Source organism: Leguminivora glycinivorella, chromosome 13 (assembly GCF_023078275.1).
Source record: "Leguminivora glycinivorella isolate SPB_JAAS2020 chromosome 13, LegGlyc_1.1, whole genome shotgun sequence".
NCBI classification, from domain to species: domain Eukaryota; kingdom Metazoa; phylum Arthropoda; class Insecta; order Lepidoptera; family Tortricidae; genus Leguminivora; species Leguminivora glycinivorella.
The window spans coordinates 9,229,646-9,253,123 of record NC_062983.1 but is presented as its reverse complement, the minus strand read 5'-3'; the positions used below and the strand labels follow the sequence as shown (position 1 = coordinate 9,253,123).

General features: G+C 37.2%; 1 protein-coding gene across 1 annotated transcript in view; it reads left to right on the top strand.

Annotated features, from left to right (window-relative positions):
* LOC125232830 overlaps positions 1-23,478 on the top strand; it is a 49,651-nt gene that overhangs the window by 23,911 nt on the left and 2,262 nt on the right. Inside the window, exon 3 of the mRNA XM_048138622.1 lies at positions 17,346-17,470. Within this exon, the coding sequence (XP_047994579.1) occupies positions 17,346-17,470 (125 nt within the window). The remainder of the gene's footprint in view (positions 1-17,345; positions 17,471-23,478) is intronic.

Genomic DNA, 23,478 nt, shown 5'->3' with positions numbered 1-23,478 from the left:
GAAGTGTGAGGTTGGCTAGTTGCGCGACATCGGGAGTTTGTAAAGGTGTGACGAAAGGTCGTCCAGGTCAGACGCCCTCCATCAGACTCACCCAAACGCACTCCCTCAGCATGGCCTTTCACCACCACATCGGCAACCGAAGTCACCTCTGTGGCCCCCACTTCTAGCCGTGAGCCCACTTACGGTACCTCACATGACCATTTCCCGAACTATGGCTAGTAGTCCGGGCTACCGTTTCGCCCGAAATTAGGGCCGAAGCAGACGTGTTACCACGCGGGTTGGCAATGGCTCAATCCCCAGGATCCCGTCATCCTTGCTTACGGCGCTCGACTGTGCAGGTCCTAGCACAGGTGGGTGTGTATAGGTCGTCAGCAGTTAACCCACTCCTACTGACGACGCCCGCGTGGATGTTAGCCATCACTAGAAAGAAGCACGCATGCTAGTCGCTAGTGATGTTGCCCAGGGTGGACCAGGAGAGACTGACGGACCCTTGGGCAGGCCGGAGCCCACCCAAGCTTCCCCCAATCCCCCGCTCGAGGAGGTCATCACACTACCCCACCCCATGAATGGGCTTAATCTTGACCACAGACTAGCCAAAGGCAAAGACGTGGCCTACGATGGACTGAGCTCGCCCAGAAGATGCCTGTTCACTTGAAGATTTGAAGGTTGCCGGGTTATATGAGCTCGGAAATATAGCCGCCGGCAAGGAATCTCCTTGGTAGTGCGCTTAAGAAAAGAAGAAGCAAAGCGCTTCGTGCGAATTCGCGGAATATCTACAAAGAAAGGATGGAAACCGGCCGTGCGTCTAAGAGTCCGATGGTAGAATGGGGACGGTGGAATAAGCTCGTGTAGCTCTTGAACACACTCCCCGAAGTGCAACCTGGAAAACATATTTTTCTTCGTGTAACTGTGTAGATGCTATTGATTCCATACGTAGGTTCGTAACAACGTGCCTCTTCATAACGTCGATTCATAACAACTTTTTTACTTCATTGTACCTTTAGGAGTGGCGGCGCGTCAAAAAATTCTCAGGGAAATGAAGTTTATATGGCTTCCCTTTTCTTGTGGTGATGTTAATATACTCGGTTGGGTTTAAAATTAGGCAAGCTTGTTAGAATCGATTTCTTTGAACGGATGGATAATAATAGACTTATAATACGACATACGGAAATGACAGACTGACGAAAATGAGCTAGTTGTAGTTGTAGCCATGCAGGATACAGCCATTCGTGGAATTAAAAACAGAAATTAACAGACATATCATAGTTTTTAGTTAGTAGGGACGACTATGTTTATGTAAAATCGTTAATATGTATACCTTTATCATTATTGAAGTCATATTTAGTGAAGTTTTGTCTGTGGTCATATTTATTACGTTTGAGCTACCTGATATAAGTAATATACCACAAAATGAAGTGTAGGTAAATCAGTGTTTACGTTTTAACATCATTGTTTATATTTTGGTTACGTCCTTATTTTTTAGGTTAGACTAACATTAAGAACAATGTTTCCATATACGAGAGAGTCAATTAATCTAAATGACTGATTTAAAATCTCCTGATCGTAGAAACACTCAAGTACCGTCTGAAATGAAAGTAAAAGCGAACTCGACATTTTAGTCAACTGTCCACGTTTCTATGACACTGGTCCCACCGCGAGCTAGTAAGCTATGAGCTATCGCCTATAAAAACGAACAAAAGATAATCACTCCCGTATAAATAAAAGAGACACGGCGATTTTGATAGCTCACCGCTGGGCGAGTAACTAATAAACATCGCCGTGTCTCTTTTATTTACACGGGAGTGATTATCTCTTGTTCGTTTTTATAGCCCATAGCTCATAGTTTCCTAGCTTGCGGTGGGACCAGTGCCTATCTCTTTAAAATCCGCAACTAATCAATTCAAGAAATAGATTACTAGAAACTCGACACTCAATAAAAAGACAACTGAATAGTATCATCTTTTTGTTTTAGCAATTGACAGCACTAATCTTAAAGTATGACCTGAATTGCTAAAAGCTGTAGGTATTATTAATAATCGACCAGCCGGCGTAGCCAAATGCAGTCTAGCTCTGTCGCGCCGATAGAGATACACTGAGAGAAATAGTCCTGCGGCGCTGGCTATATTTTGGGCCCTAAGTTAAAAAAATATTAAAGTCGATTTTGTTTTCGTTTATAAATACATTGATAACATATAAATTTAACATTTAGTTTTGGGTCACATTCCTAGGGTGCTTTTTTAGTAATTTGGTAATTTGTGGTTATAATTTTTAATTTGACCTAATGTGGTAAAAAAAATATTCGAGAGAAAAAATGTAACTGTATTGCATTTAGAATGATATTTTTAGCGTGTATACGTAGTTTGGGTCAATATACTCGAGTGCTATATGACAATTTGTCATACCTAGCGAAACAGACACAAAAAAATATTCATGTTAAAAAAAATAAGAAACGTCGCATTGCCTCCTTTAAATATATCAATAAACTGAAATTGTGTTTTCCTACTCCAGTGCTTGATAAAATTTGCGATAATTTAGCAAAAATAGGTTTTTACCATTCCAAAAAAATATTAAAGTTACTAGAGTTCTTATCTTATTAACTAAAAAGACAAGATAAATAAGATACGTGAATTTGGGTAAGTTTAATAGAATGCTTCGAAAAATAATACGGTATTAATATTTGCGTTCGATCAAGTCAAGCGAGCGCAGTGACGCGGGTAGTGTAGGTATTATGATACCGACCGCGCGGCCGTGGCGCGGCAGCGGGGAAGGGCAATGACCTCTCTCGACATTCGACAAACCGCACGTTGTGTACAAAACGCCAAAATTTATTTCAACTGTGCGCATCACGCTATTTAATGCTAAGCCTGAAAGGGTTGTATTTGATAAGACTACTAGAGTAACAATTTTAACTTAATATACCTATTTTCCACATGCGTCAGTAAATAATTTAATTTATAAATAATAAATTTAGTATACATTGTGGAATCTACTACTACTACTGCCAAATAAAATAATGCGATTTATCATCTAAGTACTTTAGACATATTTAAGCGTGTCACTCACTATGCAGGTAGCTGAGCGCTTATCTTTCAATATGAATCCACATACATAAAATATATATAATTCAATGAGCTAACACACGCGCCGCCGATTATTCATATTTTATTTTGAAGTACATGTGGGGATCGACGTTGGTACGAGATCATATTATATCGTAAAATGGTGAGGAATTTATATGTAGAAAATACAGGATTATAAAGCAAAATACAGGATGTACTTTTTATAACCGGCAATATTTAACGTGGTGAAGTCATATAACTGATATCGAATACAAAACACTAAACGCCCAATGGACTTGCCTCACGTGACGTCACGTAGTGTTTTTAGGGTTCCGTAGTCAACTAGGAACCCTTATAGTTTCGCCATGTCTGTCTGTCCGTCCGTCCGTCCGTCCGTCCGTCCGTCCGTCCGCGGATAATCTCAGTAACCGTAAGCGCTAGAAAGCTGAAATTTGGTACCAATATGTATATCAATCACGCCAACAAAGTGCAAAAATAAAAAATGGAAAAAAATGTTTTGTTAGGGTACCCCCCCCCCCCCCCCCTACATGTAAAGTGGGGGCTGATATTTTTTTTCATTCCAACCCCAACGTGTGATATATTGTTGGATAGGTATTTAAAAATAAATAAGGGTTTACTGAGTTCGTTTTTTGATAATATTAATATTTTCGGAAATAATCGCTCCTAAAGGAAAAAAAAGTGCGTCCCCCCCCTCTAACTTTTGAACCATGTTTAAAAAATATGAAAAAACATTTTTATAAAGACTTTCTAGGAAAATTGTTTTGAACTTGATAGGTTCAGTAGTTTTTGAGAAAAATACGAAAAACTACGGAACCCTACACGAAATCTTTCCTCAAATTACTATTAAGCCAATCTTATCCTATCCTACCTGTCGTTTAAACAAAGATGAAATAAAATAACTTAGTTCTTTGCATGTTAATTTGGTTAAATATAACTTATATTTTTTCTTTAAGAATATCATATACTTTTAAATGAGCAATTCTTGTATATTCATTTATTTATCAATTCTATATTCTATTCTATTTTTCTATATAATATAAAGCTGCAACCCGACTGACATATTTCCAAAAATAGCCAGGAGATTTTGCAGGTGGCAGTATTTGGTGTGGCTGTGGTAGTATAGAGGTTGATCTTGCGACCCCGGAAAAATCCGACCGTCGGTCTACCGGTTCCGGGTAAAAAAATGTTGAACGGTCTGGCCAAACGGCAGGAGATAGCCGGGGGGTGCTCGACCAAAATGTCATAGAGGACCCTGGGCAGTTTTTGACGCCGCCATTTTTTTTTTCAAAATGGCCGACTTTTTTTTGAAGATTTTTCAAGTTTGTCGTCTCTACGACAAATTTTCTCTGCTCAAATTTTTGTTGTAGAATCTCCAAGAGGCCTTGATTGGAATGAAATAAAAAAAATTGAAAAATACTACAAATGTGAGAAAACTGGCCACTTTTGTTTTGTATGGCAACTTTTAAACGGTAAGAGATAGCCGGGGCTGCTCGACCAAATGTCATACAGGGTTTTAAGTAGAAAAAAGTTTCATTAAAAAAATCAATATGGCTGACTTTTTTTTTGAAAAATTTCAAAATGGTCCTAGCGCGCTGAGATTTGTCACACGGGTGGACGGCCACCCGAAGATTAGCTTCGCTGAAATTTGTTATGTAGGGGTTCTCGGGGTTGGAAAATCGATCTAGCGTAGCCTTAGGTCCCGGAAAACGGCGAATTATGGAGTTTTAATGAGTTTTTCTTTCGCGTTAGTAAACGTTAAATATGGTCGTTAATTTCGCCCCGCGCACATCGGCTGCGCTTAGCTTAGTCGTACGAGGTCGGTCTAATGTTCGCAGACAGATTGCAGGTGTCAGGGTTTCGAATCCCGGCCAGAAATTAAGTTTTAATTTTTTGTTTTGTTTTTTTTTTGTTCTTGTATTTATAAGTTTTTTTCTAAAGACGTGATATAATAAAATAGAACCGAGCGAAGCTCGGTCGTCCAGATGTTTTAGGATATTATTTATTGATTGGCTGCAAGAAATGCCTAGGAGTATTGGCCGAACGGTAATTAACAAAAATTACACAGTCAAAAGGTTAATTGTCATTAACCATTAAAAATTAATGAACGCCAATTGTCATTAAAGTTAATGTATTTCGAAAAATAACAAACAAATTATCATCGTAATTAAAGAAATCGTCACGGTGAGTTCGTGGGTGAGCAGTATCAAGATAGAGCTGACACTGAGCTGACACTGGCTCGGCTGTACCTAGTAGAACTCAGGTTTGGTACAATATAGAGATTATATAAAGACACGCTGTTTTGGTACGACTCATCATGATAAGCGCTTGGGAAAGTAGTACCTAAGCTTTAGCTCATGCTGAACCCTGAGTCCTGTTAGCGTAGCCAGCGTTTTTGGGTATCTCTTTATGATATCACTGCATGATTTGTTTTGTTGATTTTTACGCTGGGTGACGTTTGCTCTTAACGCGGTTGTACAAAATGGCCGAGGCGATGCCAGTCACGGACGTCTGAAAACTGTCACGACTTCGAAACTAGTCTCCAAAGTACTATATAAAAAGTTTTCACAAAACAACAGTTAAAGCTTTTGAAATGGTTGATACTGTAGGTATCTCGAAAATAATAGATACATCATTTCCTTATTGAGGAATTATACTATGAAATAATAAAATCATCCCCTATCAAAAATAAACACGCCAGTGTTAAAGCCTGTTAAAGGTATGGCAAAAACCATCGTTTTGAACTATGATTTTAATATATATCCATAATTTTAAACAGGCCTATCACAGCTCTCGTTAAATAGTACTTAGATACGAGAGACTAATACGATTGGTTGGCCGAAGGCAAGACAATTCATTGTGATTCGCTGAGACGCTGCTGCAAAAGAATACAAATAGATAAACATTTTCATTAAACTTAACTATCTTATAATTTAATCTGGGGGCACGGCAGTACCCCCGCCAAGTCGAGCACGAAGCCAACACTGCCGTACCATCCTTTACTGGAACCATTTCGCCGCATTTTCAGGCCCCTATTTGAGAACCTCTGGATAAGACCGGAACGCAGAAATTTTCGTCGTCTAGTAAGCTATAATAACATACTTAAAACTCAAAATTGCAAGTCTGTACGTCACAACACGGGTGGATAGCCGCCCCAAGATTAGTATACAAAAAGAAAATTTTTAAAAATTTAAAATGGCTGCCTTTGAACGCCAATTGAAATTTGTATGGAGGTTTTTTTTTTAATCGCCATAGCTCCGTAACGGTAGGAAAAAGGTTAAAGTGCTTGAACTAATGTTGTACAGTTATCTTAGGTTCATCGAATGGCATTTACAAAATTTCAAAATGGCCGACTTTGAATTATTTTTTTTTATCTTCGGTCCGAGCGCGGTAAAATTTGGCACGTGGTAAAAACGGGGGCCAAAAATAGGAATGAGAATTTTTTTTGGAAAAGTCAAAAACGGCGGCGAGAGGGGACAAAGTCAAATTTCCCAAAATCAAAGTCGGTCATTTTGAAATTGTGTAGTTCAAGCTTTTTGACCTTTTTCCTACCGTTACGGAGATATGGTTATTAAAAAAATCTTCCATACAAATTTCAATTTGCCCACAAAGGCCGCCATTTGAAATTTTTCAATAATATTCTTTTTGAATACTAATCCGTCGGCCGTCCACTCGTGTGCCAAATCTCAGCGCGCTAGGACCATTTTGAAATTTTAAAAAAAGTCGGCCATTTTGAATTTTTTTTAATACAACTTTTTTCTACTCCGAGATCTGTATGACATTTGGTCGAGCACCCCCGGCTATCTCTTACGATTTAAAAGTTGCCATACAAAACAAAAGTAGCCAGTTTTCTCACATTTGTCGCATTTTTCAATTTTTTTTTATTTCATTCTAATCAAGGCTGCTTGGTGATTCTACGACCAAAATTAGAGTGCTCTACGACAAACTTGAAAAATCGTCTAATAAAGACGGTCATTTTGAAAAAAAAATGGCAGCGTCAAAAACAACCCAGGGTCCTCTATGACATTTGGTCGAACACCCCTTGGCTATTTCCCGCCGTTTGGTCAGGCCGTCCAACATTTTTTTACCTGGAACAGGTAGACCGACGGTCGGATTTTTACAGGGTTGCAGGACAAACCTCTATACGGCCACACCAAACACTGCCACCGGCGGAACCTCCTTCTGGCTGTTTTTTGAAAAATGTCAGTCGTGTTGCAGCTTTATATTACACTAGCTTTTGCACGCGGCGTCGCTCGCGTTAGAAAGAGACAAAAAGTAGCCTATGTCACTCTCCATCCTTTCAACTATCTCCACTTTAAAAAATCACGTCAATTCGTCGCTCCGTTTTTCCGTGAAAGACGGAGAAACAAACAGACATACTTTCGCATTTATAATATTAGTATGGATAGATAAATGTAAGTAAAAAAAATACATACGTATTTTGATTACCATTTTTCTAAGGTAGGGTTAAATTCGAAACCAATTGAGGTAATGTCGAAAATCTGTAAAAAGGATACTAATGCCATATAATGAGAATAATTACAATAATGGCTACCGCAGTCTCACCACCTGTGTTTGCACACACGCGCGCGCACAGAGACACACGCGGCGGGGGACTTTGTTTTATAAGGTGTACAGATATATTATGCCGCCGTGCGCTTCGTGTTCATTATAAATGAAAATTAAGGAAAATATAGGAAATAATATTCAAGTTACAATTTATTGTTTTTGGGTTTTGTATCCATTTGCATCCATAAATATTTCCCGTCATAAAAATTACACCCTGTATTGTGGAACTAAAAACTGAAATCAATAGTTACAATAATATAATCACGGTGTATGAATAGGAGCGCCGGATCGAATTAGGTACTTCAATATCGGGACAAAAGGTTCTGGAGTTTCGACGATTTCGTAGGGAAATGTAAAATAATAGTGCATTAGGGTAATTCCGAAAGTCGTCTAATTACGAAAGTCACATAAAAATCACCATTATTTCCATCATATCAAGATTCCCTCTTCGGAATTACCAGAACATTTTTGTCATTCGGAATTACCCTAATGCACCATAATAAAAATTTACGATAGTTTAGCTAGTTTACTTCGTTTATTTTAGATAGTAGACCTTTACGTGTTTTCGACATTTATAATTGGTCTGTTTTCGTTACTAATGTAATAAAGTTCTTAAGGTTACCTACTATGTATAAGTTTTAATTGGGAAGACTTACAAAAAAATCGGGAGAATCCCGCCAAAGCCCGACCCTCTGGCAATCTTAAATTATGTATGACTGCGCACGAGAAGTAGGTACCTACGCCTCGTGTCACAGCGCGGCGTCGCGCCAGCGGCATGCGCTAACCTGATTGGCTATCGGTTGCGCGCCACACAGCGCAAAAAATTAAAATACTACTCTATTGCGTTGCGTTTTATTCTGCCAAATATTGAAAACCCATGGATGAAAGTGACCCAAATTAAAAATGATGACTTGATATCATTTTATAATAATATAGACGTCAACTTATTAACATGAATTTTTTTTTCAGGCTTTGACAGGGTTTTTATTAAAAAATTTTTTTTTTTATATATAAGCAATGGATAAAATGTGACACACTTTAAGAAAATATATATATAATAATGTCCTGAATGGTATAAGACTTCACTTACCAACTCTAATATTTTGTTAGGTGTTTTAGGGCCAATATTAGACATTTTTAAAATATCATTAAACCCATGGATGAAAATGACCCAAAATGCATATGTACATCGGCAACCACGTTGTTTTTATATAGATACAAATAATTTCTTCTCGAATATTTCTTTGACTGAACACTGCTTAAAAATAGAAATACCTAAATTTCGAGCTAAGCAGGTACCTAGGACGACCCAAAATATTATTTTTATATTTGATCAATAGTCTAAAAACTATATGCAAAAAAGAAGCAACGTGAATATTATCGAAACCTCAAAAGCTATCGCTACCCGACTAAAATTTGCATTGTGAATTTAACAAGTTCGACTTGTTGCGGTTTATCCGTTTGAATAAGCCAAACGTATGTTTAAAACAATATGTGTCAGGTTGTTTTTATAAAATCGACTTGTTGATTCAAATATATTGCCGATTCAAATGACAAGTAGCTTGTTGTTTGAACCAAAGAGCACGTAGGCGCTATTTTATAACCAAAAAACTTGTTGAACGAACATGAAAACTGGTTGTATTTTCTCTCAGTGTAGATAGCTCCGAAAATATTATCGTGAGTTTTTGCGCATTTGGCTACCACGTACCCAGAGCACAGTATAATAAAGAGTACTATCGTACAGTATGGCCACTCCCGCTCCCCGCTGAAAGCGCCGCCCACCCCTCTCGGTTACCTCACAGTTACCGCCTGTCAAAAACGCGAACAGTCAACCTGTCATATCTCACTCATACAAGCATTGTACGCGTTCATCTACACGAGCTTAGAATGTGTGCTAGGCACGCGCCTCTTTCATATATTTGATCGCCAGGGTCCAAGATGTGACATTAGTGCGGGTGTTTTAGCTCTTATGAAATAGAAAGCACTGATACCAAAGATTTCCAAAGCTTTAAAGTTTGAGAACGTTTGACTGTAGAAATTGAAAGCAAGTAAAATCGTAGCAATTTCAATGAAACCAAATAAAATAAGCGTTGCTAATTGGTTCTGTTTGAGTATGATTTACAATTTTAATCTTCTAGTTCAGTCATAAAGTCGGTTTTTGAATAGATTTACAAACCTTTAATCTCACATTAAATTGGAACCGAAAAATACATACATTTTCCTTGATATTCGCTATCCAGTAAGGTCTTCAAAAACGTAAATAAATCATAGTAGAGGCTAGTAGGTATCTAATAAATTATTCCGTCCAAAATTTTAAATCCTTAATCCATTTATTTATTTATTTAAACTTTATTGTACAATATAACAAATAAAGTACAAATGGCGGACTTAATCCATACTAATACATATTATAAATGGGAAAGTGTGTGTGTCTGTTTTTTGTCTTTCACGACATAACGAAGCGACGAATTGACGTGATTTTTTAAGTGGATATAGTTGAAAGGATGGAGAGTGACATAGGCTATTTTTTCTCTCTTTCTAGCACTACCGAAGCCGCGGGCAAAAGCTAGTGCTTAGTAAGTAGTGTCGTTTTCGCTGTACCTAATCTCGATATAAAAATTGCCATCTTTTTGATAAACTACACAGTTTATCCTTGGAATAATCAACTAGAAAGCTAAATACATACATACAATCACGCCTGTATCCCATAAAGGGGTAGGCAGAGCACACAAAACTACCAAAGCTTCAGTGCCACTCCTGGCAAATAAGGGGTTGAAAGAAAACGAAACTGTGACATTGCAGTGACAGGTTGCCAGCCTCTCGCCTACGCCACAATTTAACCCATATCCCATAGTCGCCTTCTACGACACCCACGGGAAGAAAGGGGGTGGTGAAATTCTTAACCCGTCACCACACACGCTAGAAAGCTGAATGTTAAATTAATTAATTATGGAATAGGTATTTTGCATGTGGGCGGTAAACGTAAACACCAGGTTTGATAACGAGCTGAATTCTAGACCAAACTGGTTGCCTAGCGAGATAAAACGGAAAGTATTTGTAAATACAGAAAATTGATGTGTCTTCAAATAAACAATTTTCGAGAGTCTTGAATGATTCACGGTTACGGATTCATTGAATTGAATTGAATTGAATTGTTATTTTCATTACACTTATATTGAACGTCTATATCCCGGTCTATATAAATCAATATTCGTTTTCGGTCACTTCATCTGTTTTTTAACCCCCGAAAAAAAACGACGGGGACGATAAGTTTGACATGTCTGTCTGTTTGTGTGTCTGTCTGTCTGTGTGTGTGTCTGTCTGTGGCATCGTAGCTCCCGAACGGATGGATCGATTTAGATTTAGTTTTTTTTTGTCTGAAAGCTGAGTTAGTCGGGAAGAACACCTTAGCCATAGTAATGTCGCGGTCGGGGATTTTTTCAAAATTTTAATTTTGTGGTTAGGTTATTTTTCGATACAAGAAAAAAAGTGTCGCAAGATTTCTATAGTTATCCTTTTTCGGCAGATTTATTATTTATAATGCTGTTTAAATATTTACCTTGTTGAAATAATTTTATACAATTTATAAATTACACTGCTTTTATTAGGTACGGTTTGGCCATTAATATTCCTTGTAGGACTGAATTTCCCTCTGGGCTCGTAAATCATAAACCACTTGGATTAGGTATTTTATCTAATCCTACGTCCCTTCGTCTACGCAGAGCTTTTTTAATAATTGTAATGTTAGATAAGTAATTAGTAACTCAATATCAACGTTTTGCATCGTCAATTCGTCATCGCTAAAATAAAAGTCAAGTCATCCTTGTATTTACTGTCACGACAGTGACAGTTGCCAGTTGTCCAATCACTGTGAAAAATTCTGTAGTCAAGATTCTTGCTTATTCGAACACCAGTGTTTCTCAAACTTTTTATCGACCCCTTTTGATTTTACGGAACCCCTAAATTGACATATTGTGTAACCCCGTTATGTCTAACCAATAATCAATACGTGCTATTCTGTAAAAGGTTAGTAAGACTTCATGGATAACGGGTCTTCAATAGTTATTTGTTATACAAGGGGGCAAAGTTGTATTTTAACGCCGAGTGTGGAATTGAAAAACGAGCAAGTGAAAGGATTCTATAGTTGAACCACGAGCGAAGCGAGTGGTTCGAGAATAGAATCCTGAACTTGCGAGTTTTTTAACACACGAGAAGTAAAATACATTTGCACCCGAGTGTAACACAAAACTTTTCCCCTCACTAAAGCGAGGAAACTACAAAGCAAAAAATGCGTTTATCACTGCTTCCAGTAGTTCCACAGGTGGTAAATCATCTTTATTACTAGATTCACCTACTTTTATCAATTTTAAAGCAGTTAATTTGACTTTATTCAAGGTCAAATTACTTTACCCACTAGTGGATAAAATGCGTTTTTACCCGCTGGTATTAAAGGACAAAACACGTGTTTCCGAGCAGGTGAGGGGAAAAATATAAGGTACAGTCACTTGCAATAATGGGCCTTTTTTTTTAAGTTGTCCACCCCACTTTTTTGTAGCATGGGTATTTTTTACGCGATTCATACTTAGAATCGCGAGGTCTTTCGATCCTGATAGGAAAAAAAATATCCCAAAATATATTTCCATACATTTTTCAAACCTTACATTCCCTTACCGCCATACAAAATGTATGAAAAAATGGTAACGGAATGGGAAAAAACTTTGGGCCACTTTTTTCTCCTATTAGGATTGAAAGAGCTCGAGTTTCTGAGTAGAAACCACTTAAAGAAACCCAAATCCAATATAAGCAGGCCAATAAAGGCCGCAAAAATATCTGACACGTTCTTATTTTGTGAAGCATGTCCCATATTTTTGGAGGTTCGAAGATGAGCATATTTTTTTATTGTACATTATAATATTTATAATACACGGTGTAACAGAGGAAACCGAAAGATTTTAACTGCGCATTTCTGAGGGCAAAATAAGGATAAAATTTTATATGACTTCAAGCAAATTTCACCAAATATTTTTTTTTTATAATAGTAGACGTCGCATGCCTAAAAAAATAAAATTGGATTATACTACAATTCGGATGTATTTTGCAGAATATGATCGATTGCACGCGACATGGTTCATATGCGTGTTTAACTTATATTTTGTACGAGTATTTGTATGATCGTTCACGTGCAAGTTTTTTACTTGCGTGGCTTCCAGTTTTGCAGACATGTGGATATTTTCATTATGATAAATTGCTTAATGGTACTAAGTAACGAAAACTTCATCGTGCAAATATTACGAGCAATTTTTTTTAGCTACAGACGCGTGACGTAAGAACTTTATTTCGACTGCAAAAAAGAGATGTATCGAGTCGGGTTGCCAGTTTATATTAAAAGAAAGGAAAAGTAGTTTGAATATTAAATTAAATTGATAAGTGTCTCTAAAGAGTAGGAGGAGGCGGAGGGAACCAGTCATTTGTTGATTTTCAAATGTTACTTTTGTAACAGTTACCGCAGGGGTCTTGACTATTTATTACAATCTTCATTACTGAACAATATAAAGACAAAGGTAAACAATAGGCAGGCCTTATCTCTTTAGTGTTATCTCAGCTAATTTGACTATCTAGACTATTTTAAGCTGTTTTTTTTTTTGTTTATCGAGCATATTTTTTGTAGATGTCATAAAACCCAACAATTTTATGCGTATTGCTTTATCTAGACCGTTTTTATGGGTTTCACTGGCAGACAATTCGTTTTATTTTTCGTTAGGCTAAGATAGACGAGACGTAGATTTTTATTACTGTAACTGGGGATAATGTGATTAGTTTTTTTACTAGTTTAGTATTAGATTATCTACACCGTGTTTCACTTAACACTAAAAACCTGAAAACAGTTTGTTCAGAATCGAGAGTAGAATCGATTGAGCTATATCTTGATGGGGGTAATATTTTTATTTAAATTAGTATTATTAATTATTTTTTACGTGCCCATTCTATTGTACTCGTAATACAACATTGTGTATATCGCATTGCTAGAGGTTGTTTACCTTTTTTCAGTATTTAGGGGTATTAATACTGGCCGGTTACTTGGACGATTATTTTTTCCGCTACTAGTTTGACGTTGTTTGTCAGTTTAATCTTAATGTTTATCATAAGTCATAACAAATTGAACTCGTACCTAATTACAACCTTGTCATTTTGAATACTGAGTTTATTTGCTTACTGCGATTACCTGTCCAATTTGAAGTTTACTGTGACAAAGCTTTAAAGGGTTTTACAGTGACATCTTAGCTGTCTATTGGTAAACCTTATGTCGTTGCAGTAACGTACACAAATAAATAGTGTTATGGTTTATGATGGTAGTTAGCAATTATTTTATTGAGTGTAGAGCTAAAAGTCAAGTAGAGCTGTACAGAAAATTAAAAATTCAATTAAAAAAAAAGTAACGATCAGATTAAAAGATGAATACTCTAGATGAGTTTAAAAAAATAAAAATCAGTTGGGGTGTCTGAGGTTTTGAGTGATATCGGAAACACCGTGTATAGGCATTTGGCGCCTTTGCATTTATGAACTTAAAACGTTAAAGAATTTTTCCCCTCACTAGCTCGGAAACACGTGTTTTGTCCTTTAATACCAGCGGGTAAAAACGCATTTTATCCACTAGTGGGTAAAGTAATTTGACCTTGAATAAAGTCAAATTAACTGCTTTAAAATTGATAAAAGTAGGTGAATCTAGTAATAAAGATGATTTACCACCTGTGGAACTACTGGAAGCAGTGATAAACGCATTTTTTGCGTTGTAGTTTCCTCGCTATAGTGAGGGGAAAAGTTTTGTGTTACACTCGGGTGCAAATTTATTTTACTTCTCGTGTGTTAAAAAACTCGCAAGTTCGGGATTCTATTCTCGAACCACTCGCTTCGCTCGTGGTTCAACTATAGAATCCTTTCACTTGCTCGTTTTTCAATTCCACACTCGGCGTTAAAATACAACTTCGCCCCCTTGTATAACAAATAACTATTCTTAGCTATTTTTTTAAACCGTTTGAAATTTTGGTTGCTATGATTAACTTTATAAATGATTGACATAAATGAGTCTTATATCATTGTATCAACTTTTACGTTTCGTTCTCGCATCTAAGAGGGTTCAACGAAATCCTGGAAAATCTTTAAATTAATGACTGCATTTTTTATTATTTAGGTATGTATCACTTCCCTGAAGATTATTTTCTTAGTAGAGTAGACTGAGAGAGAAGGGAGTGCCAGAGAAGTATGTGCGGCTTGTTCAGGCGATGTATGATAGAGCTGGTACTCACGTCAGGTCTGAAGCTGGAGTCACCGACAAGTTCAATGTGGCGGTAGGTCTACACCAGGGGTCGGCTTTAAGTCCGTATTTGTTCCTCCTGGTTATGGATGCTCTGACATCGGACATACAGGAGGAAGCACCCTGGTGTATGCTGTTTGCCGATGACATTGTTCTTGTTGGGGAAAATGCACTTGAGGTCCAGAGCAGATTGGGAAAATGGCAAGAAAGACTGGAAAGTGTGGGACTGAAAATCAGCAGAACCAAAACTGTACAGATGTTCTGCGATTTCGGTGATCTATCTAGTTTTTCCCCTATTGCCTTAGATGGTGTATACCTACCAGGCTGCTCCGACTTCCGGTACCTTGGGTCATTATTCCAAAATGACGGAAGCATCGACCGTGACGTGAAAAATAGAATAAATGCGGGATGGATGAAATGGCGACAGGTCTCAGGGACAACATGCGATCGACGGAACGGATGCCCCTTAAACTTAAGGGGAAAATCTATAAGACGATTGTGAGGCCTGTTGTATTGTATGGATCTGAATGCTGGGCGACAAAGGTGGAGGATGAAAGGAGAGTGCACGTAGCGGAAATGAGAATGTTGAGATGGATGTGTGGAGTGACCAGAATGGATCGGATCAGGAATGAGTATATTAGGGGAAGTTTGAAAGTTGCGCCTATAACGGAAAAGATGAGGAGTGGCAGGTTGGCGTGGTACGGTCATGTAATGAGGAGGGATGAGTGTCATATAGGCAAAAGAATGTTGGAGATGAATGTTGATGGATGGAGAGGGAGGGGTAAACCCAAACAACGATGGATGGATTGTGTGAAAGAGGACATGAGAAAGAAAGATGTGAGTGTTGAGATGACGAAAGATAGGGGAGAATGGAAGAGAAAGACATGTTGTACCGACCCCACATAACGTGGGATAAGGGAAGGAGGAAGAAGAGTAGACCTAAAGTAAACATTGTCCAATGACCTGTTATTGATGACGTTTCCTTAAACTAAAATGCCATTGTTGACGCTGAAATGTTGGATACATATCTTATTCAGATAATATTTGACATTTATTGAAATTCGAATTGGGCCGTACGACCCGTACGTCCATTTCATTCTGTTACTTCAACTTACATCGTTAAAACGATTCAAATCTTTATTACTTTTCTGTACTGTAATGGACACTAATTATTTCAAGATACAAATAAATTGCTATCTACTCAAATATTTATGCCATTCGCTCAACTTCATTTCTGTTTATCTGGGGTAATGCGGGGTCTTTTATCTCTCTCAATTATGTGAAAATTATATCTCCTTTAGATCGCACATCCGTGAGAAAGTTATATTGTTTGAAATGCGGTTCCTATCGCAATTTTTTGAATTACGAAGTTTTTAACTTCTGTTGTGTGAAAACGTATGTGCTAACTTTTTTTTTCGGCTAGGCTAGACACGTGGGTGATTTGATTTTGGGTTCGTGCCAGATTTAATGACAAAAGTGAGTTAAAATATGTATTATTTTCTTTCTGAATACTGAAAATATGAGGATAAATGAAAAGTAGATAATTCAATTTGTCTGTAAATACTTAGTAGTAAGTAGTGTACGTATTGTATTTCAAGCATTAGCATGAAGCAAACGCTTTCGAATCAGGAAACGTTTCATAAGCACAGTCCGTACTGCCTAAAACAAATAGTGGTCATACGTTTATCTTTTGCGTTACTTTTCTTATAGTTTAATCCTGCTTCAATATTTTTTGGGCCTTGATATTTTTCAATTTAATTGTCGCTCCCCAATATAAATGACCTTCTTGCGGCAAGAATCTTGCCCTACGTAAGAAGATAACTTTTGTTTTTACAGTTTTAGACGAACATTACATAAAATATTGCAAATTACGAACAAATCAGCTTCGTTAGTTCAAACATTGTTTCGTATCGCGTGCTCTTCGTTCGTGACCTAGGCTGATAGCTTCTGTTTTAAATTGCAGTTGCGTAAGAAAAGTAAGAATATACAGATACTTGGCTGAGATTCGACTATTTATATGACTCGTTGTAAAAAACATAGAATTTGTTTCTGTGGAGTTAGACAAACTGAGGTCGTTAATTTTGCAGCTATTTTGTTGCATTATACCTTAACTTAAGCAAAAAAGTAATACCTACAATAATTTACAGAGTTGATCAATTGATTATTCATGTTCATATGACTGTTTTGTTCCAAACCCCTTTAAAAACCCTGTTAAAGCAATAATTATGACCTAGTTATGTAGTTACAAAAAGAATTGAAACACATGATCATTGCTTTTAAAATCTTAAGAATACATAGTTACTTACATCGTAACTGTAAACGCTACAAAAACTACAGCATTATATAGTCTTGAAATATTTAATAACTGTTCTTACATTATTTTCCAGGTCTAGTAGGAGGTCAATACTCGCCTGGCTACGTGACCGACCTAGTCCGCGAGATCCGTGACTCCGCGCGGATACGAGAAGAGGCGCTGTACGCACGAGTACGCGCTATGCTGCTGGAGAGAGATGTATGTATGAAATGCTGTAAAAGCTATTAGGTGGTCAATACTCGCCCGGTTTCGTGACCAACCTAGTCCGCGACATCCGTGACTCCGCCCGGACCATACAGAAGAGGCATTGTACGCACGAGTATGCTGCTGGAGAGATGTATGTATGCATATGCTGTAAAAGCTATTAGGTGGTCAATACTCGCCCGGTTTCGTGACCGACCTAGTCCGCGACATCCGTGACTCCGCCCGGACCATACAGAAGAGGCATTGTACGCACGAGTATGCTGCTGGAGAGAGATGTATGTATGCATATGCTGTAAAAGCTATTAGGTGGTCAATACTCGCCCGGCTTTGTGACCGACTGACCGACCTAGTCCGGGAGATCGGAAATTCCACGATTTCCACGCAAATAACAAATAAATAAATATTATAGGACATTCTTACACAGATTGACTGAGCCCCACGGTAAGCTCAAGAAGGCTTGTGTTGTGGGTACTTAGACAACGATACATATATGTAATATACAAATACTTATATACATAGAAAACATCTATGACTCAGGAACAAATATCTGTGCTCATCACACAAATAAATGGCCTTATACGTGAAGAGGCGCTGTAATTCAAAAACTTCTAAATCCTAAGTGCTAGTTCAGACACAACCGCGCGGTTTGTATCCGCGCGGTTTCCGCTGTGTCTGAAAGAGCACTAAATTCTTCACGTTGTCTAAAATGAACTAGCAAGAGCAAAGTTTTATTTCTGTATTCATCAGCACTTCCATATATATAGGTCATCTGCTTTTACTTTTCATTTTACATTACAGCAATGTCCATTACCTTTTAATTAGTCTTCCCGCATTTTCCGGTGGTCGACCGTCTGGATAAGCTGGCGAATTCTGGCGCCAATCCAAAACGGTCATATCGTGCCATCCATGATGACGGGCAGACTTGCCAAATGTAACCTTTAATGACATGATGTTACGAGTGTCTTACTGAATGGCACGATATGTAACGGTCAATGACCTGTCCAGTGAAGGTGAACCGATCGAATTATTTGTAAACGGGACTTGGCTGACTGATATGGTTTGTTTACCTTCGCGGATAGGCTTACAAATTGGTTTAGGATACTAAGTATAATGTTGAAAATGTTATTTATTTACTTAAAAGTTTAAAATAGGCTCATATGTATATTTTTGTACTAATAATTTTAAAACTAAACATTATATTTAAATTTAAGCTCTTGACTTTAAGATATTCCGAAAAAAACACTCTTTTGCCTAAATATAGTAAATATTTAATGTAAACCACAATTGTACCTAAGCCATAACTAGTTTTTTTTTTGGTCCGAGTTCGCGCAATATGAAAGTTTTTCTATGTGCCAATAGTTTAAGTTTATCTAATTCATATCAAAGGCAAATTGTATATATAATTAAAAAAAAAGAAAACTCAAAATAAGGGTTCATGAAATTAGGAGGTTCCATCAGTCCATCACAAAAAAAGTTTGAGAACCAGTATTACATCTTTACAAGTTTATGAACATTTTGTACATTTTCTAACTAGTATGAATTAGCTAGTCTGGGCAAATGATTAATTTGTAAGTAATGAGGCTAAAAAACTAAACAGGTTTTAGATAGATAAGAAATAAATAAACATTGTAAGGCTTATTCATTTCTTAGTAGAGAAAACCGGCAAACCAGGTAGCACTTGCCCAGTCTCTATGGGGAAAGCGGGTTATGTGGCATTTTCTAGACTAATCGTCACTTTTTGTAACAGATAGACTTGTTTTTACTGAGATCATTGCAAAACCAGGTAATACGTTTGCTATTACTTAGAAGTAACATTTTTTTTAATGCCGGTACAAATGGCCATCAGAAACGCTTTCGGTCGCGTTAGTCGCATACTTATTGCCGGTTCTAAAATATTTGTTATTACACAAGAATATTTTATTTTCCCAAATTATACTGCCGTGGGTTTTGTAGAAGTCGACGGTGGGATATGGGTAAAATGGGCCTTTTTTTCAATGTTGTTGGTATTTTTTAAGCGATTAATAGTCAAGAATCGCCAAGTCTTTCGATCCTGATAGGAGAAAAAAAATGTCCCAAGGTTTCCATACATTTTTTGAACCTTCCATTCCTTTACCGCCATACAAAATGTATGAAAAAATGCTAACGGCATGGGAAAAACCTTGGGACACTTTTTTTCTCCTATTAAAATTGATAGAGTTCGCGATTCTGAGTGGAAACCACAGAAAAATTTCCAAATCCCAAAAAATAAGTGGAGTGGACGACTTTGAAAAAAAAATGGCCCAAATATTGTAAGATGGGCTAGCTGCCTGACACTGCAATTTCACGGTTTCATTTTTAATTCAACCCATTAATTGCTATAAGCGCTACTGAAACTTGAGTCATTTTATGTCCTCTACCTACCCCATTTGGGAGTACTGTCGTGTCGTAAGTTTATGTGTATTGAACATGTAGCTTTTTCTGCTATTGGACATACCATTTCCTTTCTCATAAAATATAACGAAGTGTCACTAGTGACTTCCTTCGACATTTAGTTGATCGATAACGTACACTATAATATGTCGTTAATTATTATAATTATGTTATTAATTATTGCCGTGGCACTGAATCTTGAGTAGTTTCATGTGCTTTGCCTACCTTTACGGAATATAGACTTCAATTCATGTGTATAAAACATTATTGTATATAACACAAATGTCACATGTTTGAAAATAAATGGACAATAATAATAAAACGAACGATATTTTAATAGTTTACATAATTTCTTACATGATTATTCATGATTTTAGAGATTATTATTAGGGGTAATTAATAACCTAATGTAAGGCTATTATCGACAAAAGCATTGTCGATGTTTTTATTTTATCAAGCACTAACAACTTGACGTTCGTGCCAGAAAGTATACTCATAAATTATTGCTTATTTAAATATCGTCACTACTTTGAAAAAAACTTGTATTTTCTTCTGTCAATGGAAAGAAAAATGTAATAAGTATGTGTAGAATGCATATAGACTTACTGCGTTTTAACTTCGAGGAGCAGTGTGAGATACGATATTTTTTCAAAGTAGTGACGATATGTTGCTATCTTTCGCGGCTGCACCAAGGAAAGTTTAGTCACTATTTTGTCATCTATCAGTTATCAGTAATACTGATAAGTATAATGTTTGGCTGTTAGCGGACCGTCCTTCTGTAATACTCCCTGATAACGTAATCTAGATTAGCTGATTTATGATAGCTATAGGCAATTGACTATGCAAATTACTTGTATTTGTCGACTCTTGTCAAAGCGGATCGAGTATTATAGAGAGTTACTGTCAAAGTAAAATGTATAATCACAGTGCATAGACTGCCATCTCTCGACACAAGCTTACAACTTTTGAACCTCAGTTTTGACAATTTGGCCCATATTGTTAGCTTGATATGTGTTAAAATGTCAAATATTAATATTAGCGCCATCTAGCCGAGCGTTCCCCAAAGGTGTAACGCCATCTAGGCCACCGTACCTTTTTCTCTAGGGCTTTGAGGTACGTTTTTTTTCTTAGGCTTTATCCGTCTATACGGAGTTACATATTTGAACATTTTTATAGATTTTTAAACTATGTTTCAGAAATATTTGTCGACTTTCTTTCGAAGACTTAATATCTTTTTTGTCATTTTTGTGACGCATCAATTATCTGTGACCACGACCAGCAGGGCAAATCCTCTTCCAACTGTTATGCTATTTATGAGGAGGCACACTCAAAGGTTATGACAGATGGCGCCACCCTATTAGTCCATTCGTGAGAGCGAGAAGATGATAATAATATGTTTTTTCTGTCTCTCACATATGAATGACAGTGACATGCCTAGACACTTGCACAGGCGCCGCCTGGCGGGATAAAATGTCAGTGTGCCTCCTCATTAGAGTGGGATGCGTAGTTTGCCCGCGAGACACTGTCGCGCTATCGTGTGCTTGCACTTCAGTGGATGTTTATAGCACACTTATTCGGTTTAGCTTATAGCGACCTTATTATAGTTCATTATATTTTTATAGCCCTACGGCTTACTGCTGACCAGTAGGCCTAGCACATGATTGCCGAGAGAGTATGTCGCCGCGAGATAGATGACATGTCTTCTTCTAACTGTATCAATGACATAAGGACGGGTAGTCTATCTCGCGGCGACATACTCTCGCGGCAATCATGTGCTAACCCTGCAGGTTATTTTTACTTTTGAAGAGCCTGAGACCCGATAAAAGAGTTGGCTTATCGCGTTTTTTATAAGGTTTATCTTTACATAAATAAATAATCTAGTGTTCCGAATGCATATTTAGCCTTCGTCAAATTGTCCACCAGCATTTGTTTTGTTATTCAATAAAAGTTCAAAATAATTTTGGAATATGTACAAATATATGGTAACAACTCCTGTCAAGTCTACTAGTAATGAAGTCTTAAATATAGAAAATCAAATACGCATAAGCTATCTGTCAGTAACAAGATTCCTCGTACGGTAAAACCACTAACTAGTCCATTACATACCTCACAAGGGATAGAAACAATGATCATTTACCCACTAGACTAGACGAATCATTTACCACTCGAGGTTAAGGAATAAGGATAGTCAGGGGCGGCTCACTCCGCGATTCTGTCGCCGCGCTACAAGTACTATCAGCTGCAAAAGTGCATGGCGAATTTATCAATGAATTCATTCATGATTTCTCCATGCAATTTTGCAGCTCACTGTACATGCTGGGGGCCGCGAGTTTGCGGACCATTCAATGGCTGTGACTGCTCGCGTGCTGTCCGTTAATGTATATCAAAGGAGTGAGCCTTCTGTACTTGTACTATTATATGTACGTGGATCATGGAACGCTCATTTTGAAATTAGAACACTATGGTTTGTCTATAAATGCCCTAAACTTTATGTCTTCTTACCTTAGCAATAGAACACAAACAGTAGTTGTTAACAAAACTCGCTCTAGCGGGACTGTAGTCCAATTAGGAGTGCCACAAGGCTCAATTTTAGGTCCATTCCTGTTTTTGGTTTATATAAATGATTTGCCATATATAGTAAAAAACTTTTGTGAAATAGTACTTTTTGCTGATGATACATCACTGCTTTTTAATGTTGACCGAAAATCTACGGATTACAATGTAATTAATAGCACGTTAGCTGATGTACTGCAGTGGTTTACTGTCAACAATTTACTTCTTAATTCTAAGAAAACCAAATGTATTCGATTTTCTCTGCCGAATGTTAAACCAATCGATACAAAAATACTTTTGAATGATGAATGCTTAGAGATGGTAGATACAACACTGTTCCTTGGTTTAACATTGGACAAAAATCTACAATGGAGTCCTCATATAAAGAAACTAGCAAGCAAATTAAGTTCAGCCGCATACGCCGTTAGGAGAATCAGGCAACTGACTAATGTTGAGACAGCTCGCCTAGTGTATCATAGTTATTTTCACAGTGTAATGTCATACGGTATTCTGGTTTGGGGCAAAGCAGCTGACATACAGACTATCTTTGTATTACAAAAGAGAGCCATTCGTTCTATTTACAACTTAGGAACACGTGAATCAGTAAGAGAACTCTTCAAAGAAATTAATATCTTAACTGTAGCTTCCCAATACATTTATGATAGTATAATTTATGTTGTTAAGAATTTAGACTGTTTCACTAAGAATTCTGATATCCATAATTATAACACTAGAAACAAAAATAAGCTTGCCATAAAGAAGTTTCGTGTCCGTAAAGTACAGAAGTCATTTGTTGGGCAATGCATTCATTTTTATAATAAGTTACCTGACACTGCTTTGAGATTACCCCTCCCAGCTCTTAAGAACTACTTAAAAAAAACATTGATGTTAAAGGCTTATTACAGAGTCGAGGACTATTTGACAGACAAACATGCATGGCCCGAACCAGAAACTACAAAAAACGAATAGCAATTAAAATAATTGTATTATGTATAGAGGACACAGTTCAGATAAGAAAGCACATCAAATATTTTATATTT